Source organism: Salvelinus alpinus, chromosome 29, assembly GCF_045679555.1.
Source record: "Salvelinus alpinus chromosome 29, SLU_Salpinus.1, whole genome shotgun sequence".
NCBI lineage: Eukaryota > Metazoa > Chordata > Actinopteri > Salmoniformes > Salmonidae > Salvelinus > Salvelinus alpinus.
In genome coordinates, this window is record NC_092114.1 from 9748395 (window position 1) to 9771597 (window position 23203).

Consider the following 23203-nt stretch of genomic DNA (forward strand, 5'->3'; position numbering starts at 1 on the left):
GGCCTGCAGGGTATAAAGTACTCTGTGGATAATCTGATGATATAGGGGCCTGCAGGGTATGAAGTACTCTGTGGATAATCTGATGATATAGGGGCCTGCAGGGTATAAAGTACTCTGTGGATAATCTGATGATATAGGGGCCTGCAGGGTATAAAGTACTCTGTGGATAATCTGATGATATAGGGGCCTGCAGGGTATAAAGTACTCTGTGGATAATCTGATGATATAGGGGCCTGCAGGGTATAAAGTACTCTGTGGATAATCTGATGATATAGGGGCCTGCAGGGTATAAAGTACTCTGGGGATAATCTGATGATATAGGGGCCTGCAGGGTATAAAGTACTCTGTGGATAATCTGATGATATAGGGGCCTGCAGGGTATAAAGTACTCTGTGGATAATCTGATGATATAGGGGCCTGCAGGGTATAAAGTACTCTGTGGATAATCTGATGATATAGGGGCCTGCAGGGTATAAAGTACTCTGTGGATAATCTGATGATATAGGGGCCTGCAGGGTATAAAGTACTCTGTGGATAATCTGATGATATAGGGGCCTGCAGGGTATAAAGTACTCTGTGGATAATCTGATGATATAGGGGCCTGCAGGGTATAAAGTACTCTGTGGATAATCTGATGATATAGGGGCCTGCAGGGTATAAAGTACTCTGGGGATAATCTGATGATATAGGGGCCTGCAGGGTATAAAGTACTCTGTGGATAATCTGACGATATAGGGGCCTGCAGGGTATAAAGTACTAGTGATAATCTGATGATATAGGGGCCTGCAGGGTATAAAGTACTCTGTGGATAATCTGATGATATAGGGGCCTGCAGGGTATAAAGTACTCTGTGGATAATCTGATGATATAGGGGCCTGCAGGGTATGAAGTACTCTGTGGATAATCTGATGATATAGGGGCCTGCAGGGTATAAAGTACTCTGTGGATAATCTGATGATATAGGGGCCTGCAGGGTATAAAGTACTCTGGGGATAATCTGATGATATAGGGGCCTGCAGGGTATAAAGTACTCTGTGGATAATCTGATGATATAGGGGCCTGCAGGGTATAAAGTACTCTGTGGATAATCTGATGATATAGGGGCCTGCAGGGTATAAAGTACTCTGGGGATAATCTGATGATATAGGGGCCTGCAGGGTATAAAGTACTCTGTGGATAATCTGATGATATAGGGGCCTGCAGGGTATAAAGTACTCTAGTGATAATCTGATGATATAGGGGCCTGCAGGGTATAAAGTACTCTGTGGATAATCTGATGATATAGGGGCCTGCAGGGTATAAAGTACTAGTGATAATCTGATGATATAGGGGCCTGCAGGGTATAAAGTACTCTGTGGATAATCTGATGATATAGGGGCCTGCAGGGTATGAAGTACTCTGTGGATAATCTGATGATATAGGGGCCTGCAGGGTATAAAGTACTCTGTGGATAATCTGATGATATAGGGGCCTGCAGGGTATAAAGTACTCTGTGGATAATCTGATGATATAGGGGCCTGCAGGGTATAAAGTACTCTGTGGATAATCTGATGATATAGGGGCCTGCAGGGTATGAAGTACTCTGTGGATAATCTGATGATATAGGGGCCTGCAGGGTATAAAGTACTCTGTGGATAATCTGATGATATAGGGGCCTGCAGGGTATAAAGTACTCTGGGGATAATCTGATGATATACTGGCCTGCAGGGTATAAAGTACTCTAGTGATAATCTGATGATATAGGGGCCTGAAGGGTATAAAGTACTCTAGTGATAATCTGATGATATAGGGGCCTGAAGGGTATAAAGTACTCTAGTGATAATCTGATGATATAGGGGCCTGCAGGGTATAAAGTACTCTGTGGATAATCTGATGATATAGGGGCCTGCAGGGTATAAAGTACTCTGTGGATAATCTGATGATATAGGGGCCTGCAGGGTATAAAGTACTCTGTGGATAATCTGATGATATAGGGGCCTGCAGGGTATAAAGTACTCTGGGGATAATCTGATGATATAGGGGCCTGCAGGGTATAAAGTACTCTGTGGATAATCTGATGATATAGGGGCCTGCAGGGTATAAAGTACTCTAGTGATAATCTGATGATATAGGGGCCTGCAGGGTATGAAGTACTCTGGGGATAATCTGATGATATAGGGGCCTGCAGGGTATAAAGTACTCTGTGGATAATCTGATGATAAAGGGGCCTGCAGGGTATAAAGTACTCTGTGGATAATCTGATGATATAGGGGCCTGCAGGGTATAAAGTACTCTGGGGATAATCTGATGATATAGGGGCCTGCAGGGTATAAAGTACTCTGTGGATAATCTGATGATATAGGGGCCTGCAGGGTATAAAGTACTCTAGTGATAATCTGATGATATAGGGGCCTGCAGGGTATGAAGTACTCTGTGGATAATCTGATGATATAGGGGCCTGCAGGGTATAAAGTACTCTGGGGATAATCTGATGATATAGGGGCCTGCAGAAAATAAAGTACTCTGTGGATAATCTGATGATATAGGGGCCTGCAGGGTATGACGTTATATAGTGTATTAACCTGTGTGTCATCTCATGTCCTACAGCACAGTAGCTACACTCCTATCTACTATCCAGAGCATCCACCAAATGGACAACACACACACACACATGTGCACGCGCACGAGCACATGCACACGCACAACACACAACACACACACGATTGAAAATAGAGATCCAATAGAGTCCCAACTCTATCCCTCTGCTCTACTCTGATACATTAATCTAATAGAGATGGGACTCTATCCCTCTGCTCTACTCTGATACATTCATCTAATAGAGATGGGACTCTATCCCTCTGCTCTACTCTGATACATTAATCTAATAGAGATGGGACTCTATCCCTCTGCTCTACTCTGATACATTCATCTGATAGAGATGGGACTCTATCCCTCTGCTCTATTCTGGTACATTCATCTAATAGAGATGGGACTCTATCCCTCTGCTCTACTCTGGTACATTCATCTGATAGAGATGGGACTCTATCCCTCTGCTCTACTATGGTACATTCATCTAATAGAGATGGGACTCTATCCCTCTGCTCTACTCTGGTACATTCATCTGATAGAGATGGGACTCTATCCCTCTGCTCTACTCTGATACATTCATCTAATAGAGATGGGACTCTATCCCTCTGCTTTACTCTGATACATTCATCTGATAGAGATGGGACTCTATCCCTCTGCTCTACTCTGATACATTCACCTGATAGAGATGGGACTCTATCCCTCTGCTCTACTCTGATACATTCATCTAATAGAGATGGGACTCTATCCCTCTGCTCTACTCTGGTACATTAATCTAATAGAGATGGGACTCTATCCCTCTGCTCTACTCTGGTACATTCATCTAATAGAGATGGGACTCTATCCCTCTGCTCTACTCTGGTACATTCATCTGATAGAGATGGGACTCTATCCCTCTGCTCTACTCTGGTACATTCATCTGATAGAGATGGGACTCTATCCCTCTGCTCTACTCTGGTACATTCATCTGATAGAGATGGGACTCTATCCCTCTGCTCTACTCTGGTACATTCATCTAATAGAGATGGGACTCTATCCCTCTGCTCTACTCTGGTACATTCATCTGATAGAGATGGGACTCTATCCCTCTGCTCTACTCTGGTACATTCAGACACAATCATTGGAAATAGAACAACAGCCATCTAACATTTGACACATCCGCCTGTTTGGGTGATTAGGCTTTTTGAACACAAAGCCACACAGCCAGTAGCTTAGACGACGGACATACTGTAGGACCGTTCTGTCCGCCTGTCACTGAACGTCGGGAAGAAGGGAGGATATATGCCTTGTGGGTAGTAGAATGTCAGCATGGATATATGAGGGTCAGTTTCAGGCCTGTCCAGCTGAGACAACAGATAAACATACACAGAGACACACAGACACACACACACACACACACACACACACACACACACACAGACAGATAGACACAGACACACCCTAAAAGACCCCCATACCTCTGCAGATGGGTCGGTCGTCGCTCCAGCCTACGTAGCTGTCTGTGACTCTCAGGCAGCTGATGCTCTTAGAGCCCTGCAGCTCATAACCCTCATCACAGGAGTAGTGTACCGTGGCACCTCGCCTGTAGGGGGAGGTAGAGAGACAGAGGGTTATACACATCCAGCTCATAACCCTCATCACAGGAGTAGTGCACCGTGGCACCTCGCCTGTAGGGGGAGGTAGAGAGACAGAGGGTTATACACATAGTCATTACCACTCTATATACCCAGTGGTCTAATCCTGAGTAGCGTTTTCTATTCCTCAATACATTTTCATCCACCTCTCTCTCTCTCTCTCTCTCTCCTCTCTCCTCTCTCCTCTCTCTCTTTTCTCTCTCCTTCTCTCCTTCTCTCCTTCTCTCCTTCTCTCCTTCTCTCCTTCTCTCCTTCTCTCCTCTCTCCTCTCTCCTTCTCTCCTTCTCTCCTCTCTCTCTCATTTTCTCTCTCTCTCTCTCTCTCTCTCCTTCTCTCCTCTCTCCTTCTCTCCTCTCTCCTTCTCTCCTCTCCCTCTCCTTCTTTCTCCTCTCCTCTCTCCTCACTACTTCTTTCTCTCCTCACCTTCTCTCTCCTCTCTCCTTCTCTCATCTCTCCTCTCTCTCCTCTCTCCTCTCTCCTTCTCCTTCTCCTTCTCTCTCTCCTCTCCTCTCTCCTCTCTCCTCTCTCCTCTCTCCTCTCTCCTCTCTCCTCTCTCCTCTCTCCTCTCTCCTCTCTCCTCTCTCCTCTCTCCTCTACGTATCTCTCTCCTCTCTCTCCTTCTCTCTCTACTTCTCTCTCTACTTCTCTCCTTCTCTCTTCTCTCTCTCCTCTCGCCTTCTCTCCTTCTCTCTCTCCTCATCTCCCCTTCCCTCCTTCTCTCTCTCTCTCCTTATCTCTCTCCTCTCTCCGCTAATTGAGTATTTCTCTTCCTGTTTTGTATATTGTGTTTTTACCTGAAGTCCGATCCTTTTCTTCTCCCTCGGTCAGGGATCCCCGGGTCGGGACACATGTTGTGTCCCTGGGCCACACCCATCTGAGACACTGAGAGAGAGGGATAAGAGAGGGGGGTGAGAGAGAGGGATGAGAGAGAGGGATGAGAGAGGGGGATGAGAGCAAGAGAGAAAGAGGGGTGGAGAGAGAGAAGGGTGGATAGATAGGGAAGAGAGAGAGAGAGAGAAGATGAAAGAGAGAGTAAAATAAACAGTCACAGTGTTTCACATAGCAGTCTAGCCAGCAAGAATCTAGGTAAATTTGGTACAGCACATTTCAACAAAACCAGCCTTATTCTAAAATGGATTAAATTACACATTTTCCTCATTAATCTACACACAATACCCCATAATGACAAAGCAAAAACTGTTTTTTTGCAGATTGATTAAAATAACAAACAGAAATAACTTATTGACATATGTATTCAGACCCATTGCTATGAAACTCAAAATTGAGCTCAGGTGCATCCTGTCTCCATTGATCATCCTTGAGATGTTTCTACAACTTGATTGGAGTCAATGTGTGATAAATTAAATTGATTGGACACGATTTGGAAAGAGACACACCTCTATATATAAGGTCCCAAAGTTGACAGTGCATATCAGAGCAAAGAATTGTCCGTAGAGCTCTGAGACAGGATTGTGTTGAGGCACAGATCTGGGGAAGGGTAACAAAAGAGGTCTGCAGCATTGAAGGTCCCCAAGAACACAGTGGCCTCCATCATTCTTAACTGGAAGGAGTTGGGAACCACCAAGATCCTTCCTAGAGCTTCCTAGAGCCACCCGGCCAAACTAAGCAAAAGGGGACGGAGAAAAGCTCAGGACCTCACACAGCCAAGACAATGCAGGAGTGGCTTCGGGACAAGTCTCTGAATGTCCTTGAGTGGCCCATCCAGAGCCCGGACTTGAACCTGATCAAACATCTCTGGAGACCTGAAAATACACTGCCTTCAAAAAGTATTCTCCCCCCATGGCGTTTTTCCTATTTTGTTGGATTACAACAATTACAAAATAGTCTGAATTGGTGAAGTGAAATGAAAAAAATTACTTGTTTCAAAAAAATAACAAACAGAAAAGTGGTGCGTGCATATGTATTCACCCTTTGCTATGAATCCCCTAAATAAGATCTGGTGCAACCAATTACCTTCAGAAGTCACATAATTAGTTAAATAAAGTCCACCTGTGTGCAATCTAAGTGTCACATGATCTCAGTATATATACACCAGTTCTGAAAGGCCTCAGAGTCTGCAACACCACCAAGCAAGCGGCACCATGAAGACCAAGGAGCTCTCCTAACAGGTCAGGGACAAAGTTGTGGAGAAGTACAGATCAGGGTTGGGTTATAAAAGAATATCAGAAACTTTGAACATCCCACAGAGCACCATTAAATCCATTATAAAAAAATGGAAAGAATATGGCACCACAACAAACCTGCCAAGAGAAGACTACCCACCAAAACTCACAGACCAGGCAAGGAGGGCATTAACCAGAGAGCCAACAAAGAGACCAAAGATCACCCTGAAGGAGCTGCAAAGCTCCACAGCGGAGATTGGAGTGTCTGTCCATAGGAGCACTTTAAGCCGTACACTCCACAGAGCTGGGCTTTATGGAAGAGTGGCCAGAAAAAATCCATTGGGAGACTCCACAACCATATGGAAGAAGGTACTCTGGTCAGATGAGACTAAAATTAAGCTTTTTGGCCATCAAGGAAATCGCTATGTCTGGCGCAAACCCAACACCTCTCATCAACCCGATAATACCATCCCCACAGTGAAGCATGGTGGTGGCAGCATCATGCTGTGGGGATGTTTTTCATCAGCAGGGACTGGGAAACTGGTCAGAATTGAAGGAATGATGGATGGCGCTAAATACAGGGAAATTCTTGAGGGAAACCTGTTTCAGTCTTCCAGAGATTTGAGACTGGGACGGAGGTTCACCTTCCGGCAGGACTATGACCCTAAGCATACTGCTAAAGCAGCACTCAAGTGGTTTAAGGGGAAACATTTAAATGTCTTGGAATGGCCTAGTCAAAGCCCAGACCTCAATCCAGTTGAGAATCTGTGGTAAGACTTAAAGATTGCTGTACACCAGCGGAACCCATCCAACTTGAAGGAGCTGGAGCCGTTTTGCCTTGAAGAATGGGCACAAATCCCAGTGGCTGGATGTGCCAAGCTTATAGAGACATAACCAAAGAGACTTGTAGCTGTAAGTGCTGCAAAAGGTGGCTCTACAAAGTATTGACTTTGGGGGGGTGAATAGTTATGCACGCTCAAGTTTTCAGTTTTTTTTTGTCTTAATTCTTTGTTTTTTGTTGTTTCAAAATAACAAATATTTTGCATCTTCAAAATGGTAGGCATGCCGTGTCAATCAAATGATACCCCCCCCCAAAAAAAATAATCTATTTTAATTCCAGGTTAAACTAAGTTGACTATGCCTTTAAACAGCTTGGAAAATTCCAGAAAATGATGTCATGGCTTTAGAAGCTTCTGATAGGCTAATTGATATCATATTAGTTAATTGGAGGTGTACCTGTGGATGTATTTCAAGGCCTACCTTCAAACGCAGTGCCTCTTTGCTTGACATCATGGGAAAATCTAAAGAAATCAGCCAAGACCTCAGAAAAAGAGTCTGGTTCAGCCTCGGGGGCATTTTCCATGTTCATCTGTACAAACAATAGTACACAAGTATAAACACCATGGGACCACGCAGTCGTCATACCACTCAGGAAGGAGACATGTTCTGTCTCCTAGAGATGAACGTACTTTGGTGTAAAAAGTGCAAAACAATCCCAGAACAACAGCAAAGGACCTTGTGAAGAGGCTGGAGGAAACAGGTACAAAAGTATCTATATCCACAGAAAAACGAGTCCTCTATCGACATAACCTGAAAGGCCGCTCAGCAAGGAAGAAGCCACTGCTCCAAAACCGCCATTAAAAAAGCCATACTACGGTTTGCAACTGCACATGGGGACAAATAACGTACTTTTTGGAGAAATGTACTCTGGTCTGATGAAACAAAAATAGAACTGTTTGGCCATAATGACCATCGTTATGTTTGGAGGAAAAAGGGCGAGGCTTGCAAGCCGAAGAACACCATCCCAACCACGAAACACGGGGGTGGCAGCATCATGTTGTAGGGGTGCTTTGCTGTAGGAGGGACTGGTGCACTTCACAAAATAGATGACATCATTAAGATGGAAAATTATGTGGATATATTGAAGCAACATCTCAAGACATCAGTCAGGAAGTTAAAGCTTGGTCGCAAATGGTTCTTCAAAATGGACAATGACCCCAAGCATACTTCCAAAGTTGTGGCAAAATGGCTTAAGGACAACAAAGTCACGGTATTGGAGTGGCCATCACAAAGCCCTGACCTCAATCCTATAGAAAATGTGTGGGCAGAACTGAAAGAGGCCTACAAACCTGACTCAGTTACACCAGCTCTGTCAGTAGGAATGGGCAAAAATTCACCCAACTTATTTTGGGAAGCTTGTGGAAGGCTACCCAAAATGTTTGACCCAAGTTATGCAATTTAAAGGCAATGCTATCAAATACTATTTGAGTGTATGTAAACTTCTGACCCACTGGGAATGTGATGAAAGAAATAAAACCTGAAATAAATCATTCTCTCTACTATTATTCTGACATTTCACATTCTTAAAATAAAGTGGTGATCCTAACTGACCTAAGACAGGGAATTCTTACTAGGATGAAATGTCAGGAATTGTGAAAAACGGAGTTAAATGTATTTGGCTAAGGTGTATGTAAACTTCCGACGTCAACTGTATATATCAATCACTCTCTCAGTTGGTTTCTCAGTCCAATTTGATCAAACACATTTGCACAGTTTCCTACAGCTAGGCTAAACAGCATTCTGCCTGCTCTGACATCCCCTCATTACTAGAGCCAGAAGGGATTGACTCGGAGCTTTCTTACCAATACCAGTAAAGAACGTATTAAATAACATAGCATTTCAAATTAAAATATATATAAACTATAAAATGCGCCGAATACAGGTGTAGCAGTAAAATGATAACAGCGAGGCTATATACAGGGTGTTACGGTACAGAGTCAATGTGGAGGCTATATACAGGGTGTTACGGTACAGAGTCAATGTGGAGGCTATATACAGGGGGTACCGGTACAGAGTCAATGTGGAGGCTATATACAGGGTGTTACGGTACAGAGTCAATGTGGAGGCTATATACAGGGGGTACCGGTACAGAGTCAATGTGGTGGCTATATACAGGGGGTACCGGTACAGAGTCAATGTGGAGGCAATATACAGGGAGTTACGGTACAGAGTCAATGTGGAGGCTATATACAGGGTATTACGGTACAGAGTCAATGTGGAGGCTATATACAGGGGGTACCGGTACAGAGTCAATGTGGAGGCTATATGCAGGGTGTTACGGAACAGAGTCAATGTGGAGGCTATATACAGGGGGTACCGGTACAGAGTCAATGTGGAGGCTATATACAGGGGGTACCGGTACAGAGTCAATGTGGAGGCTATATACAGGGTGTTACGGTACAGAGTCAATGTGGAGGCTATATACAGGGTGTTACGGTACAGAGTCAATGTGGAGGCTATTTACAGGGGGTACCGGTACAGAGTCAATGTGGAGGCTATATACAGGGGGTACCGGTACAGAGTCAATGTGGAGGCTATATACAGGGGGTACCGGTACAGAGTCAATGTGGAGGCTATATACAGGGGGTACCGGTACAGAGTCAATGTGGAGGCTATATACAGGGGGGTACCGGTACAGAGTCAATGTGGAGGCTATTTACAGGGGGTATCGGTACAGAGTCAATGTGGAGGCTATATACAGGGGGTACCGGTACAGAGTCAATGTGGACGCTATATACAGGTGATACCGGTACAGAGTCAATGTGCAGGGGGCACAGGTTAGTTGAGATAATTGAGGTAATATGTACAGGTAGGTAGAGTTAAACCATATTTTGTGTGATTTGAAAGTTTGTGACGTGACTCCATTGTCTCCGGAGACACTTCTGGTTATCAGAGGAATATGTTTGTTACAACGCTGGTAATATATGACAGATCATTACATTTCAAAATGCCACCTTTACTACTGGTTCAGCATAAAACATTATAATATCGGCAATGGCATTATTTTAGCCATAATATTCCTAATAAAGGTTATGTAATTATATTCCCTGTGCACTCTTCCTGCCTCTGGCCCTCATCATACATAATCAACATTATAATATTTTTTGTCTTTAGTTCAACATTTCTTTACCCCTCTCCTCCCATACGACAGCATCCTGCTAAAACATATCAACTGATTGAGACAGGAAGAGGAAGTGACACAGGGTCGGAGAGAGGCCCCTTAACAGACAGGGCGGGGTCAAAGGCCCGACAGGCCGTGCCAAAGCCAATGTGACACCGGCTGATTAGCCGAGACTCTGGGCGGCTCTGAATATTGATGAGGGAGAAAAGGCCAGGCCTGTCATCGTTAGGGGAACGAAAAACTGGTCGGTAACCAAGGCAGCAGGACGGAGAGAGGAAGAGGTGGAGGAGAGAAGAATGAGAATGAAAATAAAGAGGGGAAGGACGAAGGAGGAGATGGGTATGAGGTGATGGAGGTAGAGGACTAGAGGAGATGGGTATGAGGTGATGGAGGTAGAGGACTAGAGGAGAGGGGTATGAGGTGATGGAGGTAGAGGACTAGAGGAGATGGGTATGAGGTGATGGAGGTAGAGGACTAGAGGAGATGGGTATGAGGTGATGGATGTAGAGGACTAGAGGAGATGGGTATGAGGTGATGGAGGTAGAGGACTAGAGGAGAGGGGTAGGAGGTGATGGAGGTAGAGGACTAGAGGAGAGGGGTATGAGGTGATGGAGGTAGAGGACTAGAGGAGATGGGTATGAGGTGATGGAGGTAGAGGACTAGAGGAGATGGGTATGAGGTGATGGAGGTAGAGGACTAGAGGAGATGGGTATGAGGTGATGGAGGTAGAGGACTAGAGGAGATGGGTATGAGGTGATGGAGGTAGAGGACTAGAGGAGATGGGTATGAGGTGATGGATGTAGAGGACTAGAGGAGATGGGTATGAGGTGATGGAGGTAGAGGACTAGAGGAGATGGGTATGAGGTGATGGAGGTAGAGGACTAGAGGAGATGGGTGTGAGGTGATGGAGGTAGAGTGACTAGAGGAGATGGGTATGAGGTGATGGAGGTAGAGGACTAGAGGAGATGGGTATGAGGTGATGGAGGTAGAGGACTAGAGGAGATGGGTATGAGGTGATGGAGGTAGAGGTAGAGGACTAGAGGAGATGGGTATGAGGTGATGGAGGTAGAGGACTGGAGGAGATGGGTATGATGGAGGTAGAGGACTAGAGGAGATGGGTATGAGGTGATGGAGGTAGAGGACTAGAGGAGAGGGGTATGAGGTGATATAGGTAGAGGACTAGAGGAGATGGGTATGAGGTGATGGAGGTAGAGGACCAGAGGAGATGGGTATGAGGTGATGGAGGTAGAGGACTAGAGGAGATGGGTATGAGGTGAGGGGTATGATGGAGGTAGAGGACTAGAGGAGATGGGTATGAGGTGATGGAGGTAGAGGACTAGAGGAGATGGGTATGAGGTGATGGAGGTAGAGGACTAGAGGAGATGGGTATGAGGTGATGGAGGTAGAGGACTAGAGGAGATGGGTATGAGGTGATGGAGGTAGAGGACTAGAGGAGATGGGTATGAGGTGATGGAGGTAGAGGACTAGAGGAGATGGGTATGTGGTGATGGAGGTAGAGGACTAGAGGAGATGGGTATGAGGTGATGGAGGTAGAGGACTAGAGGAGATGGGTATGAGGTGATGGAGGTAGAGGACTAGAGGAGATGGGTATGATGGAGGTAGAGGACTAGAGGAGATGGGTATGAGGTGATGGAGGTAGAGGACTAGAGGAGATGGGTATGATGGAGGTAGAGGACTAGAGGAGAGGGGTATGAGGTGATGGAGGTAGAGGGCTACAGGAGATGGGTATGAGGTGATGGAGGTAGAGGACTAGAGGAGATGGGTATGAGGTGATGGAGGTAGAGGACTAGAGGAGATGGGTATGAGGTGATGGAGGTAGAGGACTAGAGGAGAGGGGTATGAGGTGATGGAGGTAGAGGACTACAGGAGATGGGTATGAGGTGATGGAGGTAGAGGACTAGAGGAGATGGGTATGAGGTGATGGAGGTAGAGGACTAGAGGAGATGGGTATGAGGTGATGGAGGTAGAGGTAGAGGACTAGAGGAGATGGGTATGAGGTGATGGAGGTAGAGGACTAGAGGAGAGGGGTATGAGGTGATGGAGGTAGAGGACTAGAGGAGATGGGTATGAGGTGATGGAGGTAGAGGACTAGAGGAGATGGGTATGAGGTGATGGATGTAGAGGACTAGAGGAGATGGGTATGAGGTGATGGATGTAGAGGACTAGAGGAGATGGGTATGATGGAGGTAGAGGACTAGAGGAGATGGGTATGAGGTGATGGAGGTAGAGGACTAGAGGAGATGGGTATGATGGAGGTAGAGGACTAGAGGAGATGGGTATGAGGTGATGGAGGTAGAGGACTAGAGGAGATGGGTATGAGGTGATGGAGGTAGAGGACTAGAGGAGAGGGGTATGAGGTGATGGAGGTAGAGGACTAGAGGAGATGGGTATGAGGTGATGGAGGTAGAGGACTAGAGGAGAGGGGTATGAGGTGATGGAGGTAGAGGACTAGAGGAGAGGGGTATGAGGTGGGTATGAGACAAGGGTGGGAGGAAAAGGTGAAAGAGGAAGACAACGGTGGGAGGAAGAGGAGGAAGAGGAAGACAAGGGTGGGAGGAAGATGTGAATACAGAAAAAAGGGTAGAGAGCCCCTCCCCTTCCCCTCCCCCTCCCCATGCCCCTCCCCCTGCCCCTCCCCCTCCCCCTTCCCATCCCCCTCCCGGTCACTCCCTCCCTCAGTCTTCTCCTTCTGAAGGTGTAGAAATGTACATGAAGACTCAGTGGACTGAAGATAATGAAGACCGGCACCCTATTCCCTATGTAGTGTAATACCTCCAACCAACACAAGTCAAAAGTAGTACACTTAATGGGGAATCGGGTACTATTTGGAACACATGGCTCTCTCTGACTGCCACTGAGCCATGGAGAAAAGGGCAGGTCATGCAATTACTGCTGTCGTCCATTACTCTCTCTGTATATTTACTCACTCCAAGAGAATGTCCCAAATGGCAACGTATTCTCTAGATGCTGCACTACATTTGACCAGGGCCCACAGAGCACTTGTCGAAAGTAGTGCACTACATAGGGAATAACGTGCTGTTTGGGAACCCCTTTTAACACCTCCTGTATCTTTAACCCTCAATCTCTTTTCCCTCTGTTTCTACACTCATGTATCCCTCCCTGTGTTTTAGACAATCATTTATCCCTGTCTCTGTCCTCTTCCACCACTGGGGACAGAGACAGGAAACACGTTGTGTGATTTTGCAGAAAAAACAGCTGTAGAAGAGAATTGGAAAGGTGTACATCAACAAGTGTACAACCACTGGGAACTCTACTTCCACACATATAGGTATATGCCCTGACCTTAGAGATCCTTTTTATGTCTCTTTTTGGTTTGGTCAGGGTGTGATTTGGGGTAGTCTATATTCTATGTTTTGTGTTTCTATGATTTTCTATTTCTATGTTTTGGCCGGGTATGGTTCTCAATCAGGGGCAGCTGTCTATCGTTGTCTTTGATTGGGAACCATACTTAGGTAGCTCCTTTTCTCCACCTGTCTTTGTGGGAAGTTGACTTTGTTCAGGGCACATAGCCTTTGGCTTCACGGTTTGTTTTTGTAGTGTTTATTGTTTTGTCGGAGTCGTTTCGAATAAAAGAGAAAATGTACGCTCACCACGCTGCACCTTGGTCCTCTTCTTTCAACAGCCGTGACAATAACACTATTGTTTAACAGTTGATGTTAATCTTTAATAATACAGAACTCAAAACAACTCAGGGGGGGAACAATATATTTATTCAAAGAGAACGTATCATAGCTGTTATGCTGGAAAGTAGATGGTTGATGTTAATTATTCCCTGTACTCAGTGTTTTCTCCACTGAACAAAGAGACAGGATGTAGTTTATACCCAAGCCCAGCCTGTGGTTGACACATCAGAATTCCTTGCAATAACATTGGGCCAAGGGTCAAATACCAAGTATCCTGTTTCAGGGTAAATGTATAGACAATTTGGAGCAATGAGAACTTGCCACATGTAGCTATGAGTCTCGGACTGAAACCCCTCCTATGTCCCCGATACATTAATCATCAGTTCCCCATGAATCATCAGTTCCCCATGAATCATCAGTTCCCATGTCCCCGATACATTAATCATCAGTTCCCCATGAATCATCAGTTCCCCATGAATCATCAGTTCCCATGTCCCCGATACATGAATCATCAGTTCCCATGTCCCCGATACATTAATCATCAGTTCCCCATGAATCATCAGTTCCCCATGAATCATCAGTTCCCATGTCCCCGATACATGAATCATCAGTTCCCATGTCCCCGATACATTAATCATCAGTTCCCATGTCCCCGATACATGAATCATCAGTTCCCATGTCCCCGATACATGAATCATCAGTTCCCATGTCCCCGATACATGAATCATCAGTTCCCATGTCCCCGATACATGAATCATCAGTTCCCATGTCCCCGATACATGAATCATCAGTTCCCATGTCCCCGATACATTAATCATCAGTTCCCAATGAATCACCCGTTTCCCATGAATCGTCAGTTCCCCATGAATCATCAGTTCCCCGTGAATCATCAGTTCCCCGTGAATCATCAGTTCCCCGTGAATCATCAGTTCCCCGTGAATCATCAGTTCCCCGTGAATCATCAGTTCCCCATGAATCATCAGTTCCCCGTGAATCATCAGATCCCCGTGAATCATCAGTTCCCCGTGAATCATCAGTTCCCCGTGAATCATCAGTTCCCCACGAATCATCAGTTCCCCACGAATCATCAGATCCCCGTGAATCATCAGTTCCCCGTGAATCATCAGTTCCCCACAAATCATCAGTTCCCCACGAATCATCAGTTCCCCACGAATCATCAGATCCCCGTGAATCATCAGTTCCCCACGAATCATCAGATCCCCGTGAATCATCAGATCCCCGTGAATCATCAGATCCCCACGAATCATCAGTTCCCCACGAATCATCAGATCCCCGTGAATCATCAGTTCCCCACGAATCATCAGATCCCCGTGAATCATCAGATCCCCGTGAATCATCAGATCCCCACGAATCATCAGTTCCCCACGAATCATCAGATCCCCATGAATCATCAGTTCCCCGTGAATCATCAGTTCCTCGTGAATCATCAGTTCCCCGTGAATCATCAGTTCCCCATGAATCATCAGTTCCCCATGAATCATCAGTTCCCCATGAATCATCAGTTCCCCGTGAATCATCAGATCCCCGTGAATCATCAGTTCCCCGTGAATCATCAGTTCCCCGTGAATCATCAGTTCCCCACGAATCATCAGTTCCCCACGAATCATCAGATCCCCGTGAATCATCAGTTCCCCGTGAATCATCAGTTCCCCACAAATCATCAGTTCCCCACGAATCATCAGTTCCCCACGAATCATCAGATCCCCGTGAATCATCAGTTCCCCACGAATCATCAGATCCCCGTGAATCATCAGATCCCCGTGAATCATCAGATCCCCACGAATCATCAGTTCCCCACGAATCATCAGATCCCCATGAATCATCAGTTCCCCATGAATCATCAGTTCCCCATGAATCATCAGTTCCCCATGAATCATCAGTTCCCCATGAATCATCAGTTCCCCATGAATCATCAGTTCCCCATGAATCATCAGTTCCCCAATGAATCATCAGATCCCCATGAATCATCAGTTCCCCGTGAATCATCAGTTCCCCGTGAATCATCAGATCCCCGTGAATCATCAGTTCCCCGTGAATCATCAGTTCCCCGTGAATCATCAGTTCCCCGTGAATCATCAGTTCCCCGTGAATCATCAGTTCCCCGTGAATCATCAGTTCCCCGTGAATCGTCAGTTCCCCATTAATCATCAGTTCCCCATGAATCATCAGTTCCCCATTAATCATCAGTTCCCCGTGAATCATCAGTTCCTCGTGAATCATCAGTTCCCCGTGAATCATCAGTTCCCCATGAATCATCAGTTCCCCATGAATCATCAGTTCCCCGTGAATCATCAGTTCCCCGTGAATCATCAGATCCCCGTGAATCATCAGTTCCCCGTGAATCATCAGTTTCCCGTGAATCGTCAGTTCCCCATGAATCATCAGTTCCCCATGAATCATCAGTTCCCAATGAATCATCCGTTTCCCATGAATCGTCAGTTCCCCATGAATCGTCAGTTCCCCATTAATCATCAGTTCCCCATTAATCATCAGTTCCCCATGAATCATCAGTTCCCCGTGAATCATCAGTTCCTCGTGAATCATCAGTTCCTCGTGAATCATCAGTTCCTCGTGAATCGTCAGTTCCCCATGAATCATCAGTTCCCCATGAATCATCAGTTCCCCATGAATCATCAGTTCCCAATGAATCATCAGTTCCCAATGAATCATCAGTTTCCCATGAATCGTCAGTTTCCCATGAATCATCAGTTCCCCATGAATCATCAGTTCCCCATGAATCGTCAGTTCCCCATGAATCATCAGTTCCCCATGAATCATCAGTTCCCCATGAATCATCAGTTCCCCATGAATCATCAGTTCCCCATTAATCATCAGTTCCCCATTAATCATCAGTTCCCCATGAATCGTCAGTTCCCCATGAATCATCAGTTCCCCATGAATCATCAGTTCCCAATGAATCATCAGTTTCCCATGAATCGTCAGTTTCCCATGAATCGTCAGTTCCCCATGAATCATCAGTTCCCCATGAATCGTCAGTTCCCCATGAATCATCAGTTCCCCATGAATCATCAGTTCCCCGTGAATCATCAGTTCCTCGTGAATCATCAGTTCCCCGTGAATCATCAGTTCCCCATGAATCATCAGTTCCCCATGAATCATCAGTTCCCCATGAATCATCAGTTCCCCGTGAATCATCAGATCCCCGTGAATCATCAGTTCCCCGTGAATCATCAGTTCCCCGTGAATCATCAGTTCCCCACGAATCATCAGTTCCCCACGAATCATCAGTTCCCCGTGAATCATCAGTTCCCCATGAATCATCAGTTCCCCAATGAATCATCAGATCCCCATGAATCATCAGTTCCCCATGAATCATCAGTTCCCCATTGCAGACAAACAACTATTTCCATTGACTGTTAATTCCCTCTTGACCTCTTGACCTCTGCGTTGTGTATTTATCTTAGAATATTCTTACATGTATAAAACCAGGAGTACTACCACACTGATATGTATGGTAACACGTGTATATCAACTAGGACCACTACTTACACACTGATATGTATGGTAACACGTGTATATCAACTAGGACCACTACTTACACACTGATATGTATGGTAACACGTGTATATCAACTAGGACCACTACTTACACACTGATATGTATGGTAACACGTGTATATCAACTAGGACCACTACTTACACACTGATATGTATGGTAACACGTGTATATCAACTAGGACCACTACTTACACACTGATATGTATGGTAACACGTGTATATCAACTAGGACCACTACTTACACACTGATATGTATGGTAACACGTGTATATCAACTAGGACCACTACTTACACACTGATATGTATGGTAACACGTGTATATCAACTAGGACCACTACTTACACACTGATATGTATGGTAACACGTGTATATCAACTAGGACCACTACTTACACACTGATATGTATGGTAACACGTGTATATCAACTAGGACCACTACTTACACACTGATATGTATGGTAACACGTGTATATCAACTAGGACCACTACTTACACACTGATATGTATGGTAACACGTGTATATCAACTAGGACCACTACTTACACACTGATATGTATGGTAACACGTGTATATCAACTAGGACCACTACTTACACACTGATATGTATGGTAACACGTGTATATCAACTAGGACCACTACTTACACACTGATATGTATGGTAACACGTGTATATCAACTAGGACCACTACTTACACACTGATATGTATGGTAACACGTGTATATCAACTAGGACCACTACTTACACACTGATATGTATGGTAACACGTGTATATCAACTAGGACCACTACTTACACACTGATATGTATGGTAACACGTGTATATCAACTAGGACCACTACTTACACACTGATATGTATGGTAACACGTGTATATCAACTAGGACCACTACTTACACACTGATATGTATGGTAACACGTGTATATCAACTAGGACCACTACTTACACACTGATATGTATGGTAACACGTGTATATCAACTAGGACCACTACTTACACACTGATATGTATGGTAACACGTGTATATCAACTAGGACCACTACTTACACACTGATATGTATGGTAACACGTGTATATCAACTAGGACCACTACTTACACACTGATATGTATGGTAACACGTGTATATCAACTAGGACCACTACTTACACACTGATATGTATGGTAACACGTGTATATCAACTAGGACCACTACTTACACACTGATATGTATGGTAACACGTGTATATCAACTAGGACCACTACTTACACACTGATATGTATGGTAACACGTGTATATCAACTAGGACCACTACTTACACACTGATATGTATGGTAACACGTGTATATCAACTAGGACCACTACTTACACACTGATATGTATGGTAACACGTGTATATCAACTAGGACCACTACTTACACACTGATATGTATGGTAACACGTGTATATCAACTAGGACCACTACTTACACACTGATATGTATGGTAACACGTGTATATCAACTAGGACCACTACTTACACACTGATATGTATGGTAACACGTGTATATCAACTAGGACCACTACTTACACACTGATATGTATGGTAACACGTGTATATCAACTAGGACCACTACTTACACACTGATATGTATGGTAACACGTGTATATCAACTAGGACCACTACTTACACACTGATATGTATGGTAACACGTGTATATCAACTAGGACCACTACTTACACACTGATATGTATGGTAACACGTGTATATCAACTAGGACCACTACTTACACACTGATATGTATGGTAACACGTGTATATCAACTAGGACCACTACTTACACACTGATATGTATGGTAACACGTGTATATCAACTAGGACCACTACTTACACACTGATATGTATGGTAACACGTGTATATCAACTAGGACCACTACTTACACACTGATATGTATGGTAACACGTGTATATCAACTAGGACCACTACTTACACACTGATATGTATGGTAACACGTGTATATCAACTAGGACCACTACTTACACATTGATATGTATGGTAACACGTGTATATCAACTAGGACCACTACTTACACACTGATATGTATGGTAACACGTGTATATCAACTAGGACCACTACTTACACACTGATATGTATGGTAACACGTGTATATCAACTAGGACCACTACTTACACACTGATATGTATGGTAACACGTGTATATCAACTAGGACCACTACTTACACACTGATATGTATGGTAACACGTGTATATCAACTAGGACCACTACTTACACACTGATATGTATGGTAACACGTGTATATCAACTAGGACCACTACTTACACACTGATATGTATGGTAACACGTGTATATCAACTAGGACCACTACTTACACACTGATATGTATGGTAACACGTGTATATCAACTAGGACCACTACTTACACACTGATATGTATGGTAACACGTGTATATCAACTAGGACCACTACTTACACACTGATATGTATGGTAACACGTGTATATCAACTAGGACCACTACTTACACACTGATATGTATGGTAACACGTGTATATCAACTAGGACCACTACTTACACACTGATATGTATGGTAACACGTGTATATCAACTAGGACCACTACTTACACACTGATATGTATGGTAACACGTGTATATCAACTAGGACCACTACTTACACACTGATATGTATGGTAACACGTGTATATCAACTAGGACCACTACTTACACACTGATATGTATGGTAACACGTGTATATCAACTAGGACCACTACTTACACACTGATATGTATGGTAACACGTGTATATCAACTAGGACCACTACTTACACACTGATATGTATGGTAACACGTGTATATCAACTAGGACCACTACTTACACACTGATATGTATGGTAACACGTGTATATCAACTAGGACCACTACTTACACACTGATATGTATGGTAACACGTGTATATCAACTAGGACCACTACTTACACACTGATATGTATGGTAACACGTGTATATCAACTAGGACCACTACTTACACACTGATATGTATGGTAACACGTGTATATCAACTAGGACCACTACTTACACACTGATATGTATGGTAACACGTGTATATCAACTAGGACCACTACTTACACACTGATATGTATGGTAACACGTGTATATCAACTAGGACCACTACTTACACACTGATATGTATGGTAACACGTGTATATCAACTAGGACCACTACTTACACACTGATATGTATGGTAACACGTGTATATCAACTAGGACCACTACTTACACACTGATATGTATGGTAACACGTGTATATCAACTAGGACCACTACTTACACACTGATATGTATGGTAACACGTGTATATCAACTAGGACCACTACTTACACACTGATATGTATGGTAACACGTGTATATCAACTAGGACCACTACTTACACACTGATATGTATGGTAACACGTGTATATCAACTAGGACCACTACTTACACACTGATATGTATGGTAACACATGTATATCAACTAGGACCACTACTTACACACTGATATGTATGGTAACACGTGTATATCAACTAGGACCACTACTTACACACTGATATGTATGGTAACACGTGTATATCAACTAGGACCACTACTTACACACTGATATCTTGTGGTGATTGTCTTTACTGGGCATCATCTTGACTCCTCTGGACTTCAGCTCTGTCATCTTCTTCACTGTAGAGAACAGAGGATAATGTGCAGTCATTACTGTAGAGACCAGAGGATAATGTACAATCAGTACAGTAGAGACCAGAGGATAATGTACAATCAGTACTGTAGAGACTAGAGGATAATGTACAGTCAGGTTACCTGTTTAATCAGTACTATAGAAATCAGAAGATAATGTACAATCACACACACACAGACACAGACACAGACACAGACACAGACACAGACACAGACACAGACACAGACACAGACACAGACACAGACACAGAGCTGAGCAGGTCAGCTTAGGCATGGTTCTGTATCAGCCTACAAAACTGTCTGGTTCCTCTGTCATACGATCCACTGAGAGATGGTTCTGTATTAGTTGTTAACACGGTCTGGTTCGTCTGTCATGAGATCCACTGAGAGATGGTTCTGTATTAGTTGTTAACACGGTCTGGTTCCTCTGTCATGAGATCCACTGAGAGATGGTTCTGTATTAGTTGTTAACACGGTCTGGTTCCTCTGTCATACGATCCACTGAGAGATGGTTCTGTACTAGTTGTTAACACGGTCTGGTTCCTCTGTCATACGATCCACTGAGAGATGGTTCTGTACTAGTTGTTAACACGGTCTGGTTCCTCTGTCATACGATCCACTGAGAGATGGTTCTGTACTAGTTGTTAACACGGTCTGGTTCCTCTGTCATACGATCCACTGAGAGATGGTTCTGTATTAGTTGTTAACACGGTCTGGTTCCTCTGTCATAAGATCCACTGAGAGATGGTTCTGTACTAGTTGGTAACACGGTCTGGTTCCTCTGTCATACGATCCACTGAGAGATGGTTCTGTACTAGTTGGTAACACGGTCTGGTTCCTCTGTCATACGATCCACTGAGAGATGGTTCTGTACTAGTTGGTAACACGGTCTCGTTCCTCTGTCATACGATCCACTGAGAGATGGTTCTGTACTAGTTGGTAACACGGTCTGGTTCCTCTGTCATAAGATCCACTGAGAGATGGTTCTGTATTAGTTGTTAACACGGTCTGGTTCCTCTGTCATACGATCCACTGAGAGATGGTTCTGTATTAGTTGTTAACACGGTCTGGTTCCTCTGTCATAAGATCCACTGAGAGTTGGTTCTGTATTAGTTGTTAACACGGTCTGGTTCCTCTGTCATAAGATCCACTGAGAGATGGTTCTGTACTAGTTGTTAACACGGTCTGGTTCCTCTGTCATGAGATCCACTGAGAGATGGTTCTGTACTAGTTGTTAACACGGTCTGGTTCCTCTGTCATGAGATCCACTGAGAGATGGTTCTGTATTAGTTGTTAACACGGTCTGGTTCCTCTGTCATACGATCCACTGAGAGATGGTTCTGTATTAGTTGTTAACACGGTCTGGTTCCTCTGTCATAAGATCCACTGAGAGATGGTTCTGTACTAGTTGTTAACACGGTCTGGTTCCTCTGTCATGAGATCCACTGAGAGATGGTTCTGTACCAGTTGTTAACACGGTCTGGTTCCTCTGTCATGAGATCCACTGAGAGATGGTTCTGTATTAGTTGTTAACACGGTCTGGTTCCTCTGTCATACGATCCACTGAGAGATGGTTCTGTATTAGTTGTTAACACGGTCTGGTTCCTCTGTCATACGATCCACTGAGAGATGGTTCTGTTTTAGTTGTTAACACGGTCTGGTTCCTCTGTCATAAGATCCACTGAGAGATGGTTCTGTACTAGTTGTTAACACAGTCTGGTTCCTCTGTCATGAGATCCACTGAGAGATGGTTCTGTACTAGTTGTTAACACGGTCTGGTTCCTCTGTCATGAGATCCACTGAGAGATGGTTCTGTATTAGTTGTTAACACGGTCTGGTTCCTCTGTCATACGATCCACTGAGAGATGGTTCTGTATTAGTTGTTAACTCGGTCTGGTTCCTCTGTCATGAGATCCACTGAGAGATGGTTCTGTACTAGTTGTTAACACGGTCTGGTTCCTCTGTCATAAGATCCACTGAGAGATGGTTCTGTACTAGTTGTTAACACGGTCTGGTTCCTCTGTCATGAGATCC

The 23203-nt window shown here is 44.4% G+C and overlaps 1 protein-coding gene across 1 annotated transcript in view; it reads right to left on the bottom strand.

Annotated features, from left to right (window-relative positions):
* csmd2 (CUB and Sushi multiple domains 2) overlaps window positions 1–23203 on the bottom strand; it is an 899615-nt gene that overhangs the window by 513378 nt on the left and 363034 nt on the right. Inside the window, exons 7-9 of the mRNA XM_071373664.1 lie at window positions 21080–21157; window positions 4994–5081; window positions 4023–4147 (exon numbers count right to left, since the gene is read on the bottom strand). Of these exons, the coding sequence (XP_071229765.1) occupies window positions 4023–4147; window positions 4994–5081; window positions 21080–21157 (291 nt within the window). The remainder of the gene's footprint in view (window positions 1–4022; window positions 4148–4993; window positions 5082–21079; window positions 21158–23203) is intronic.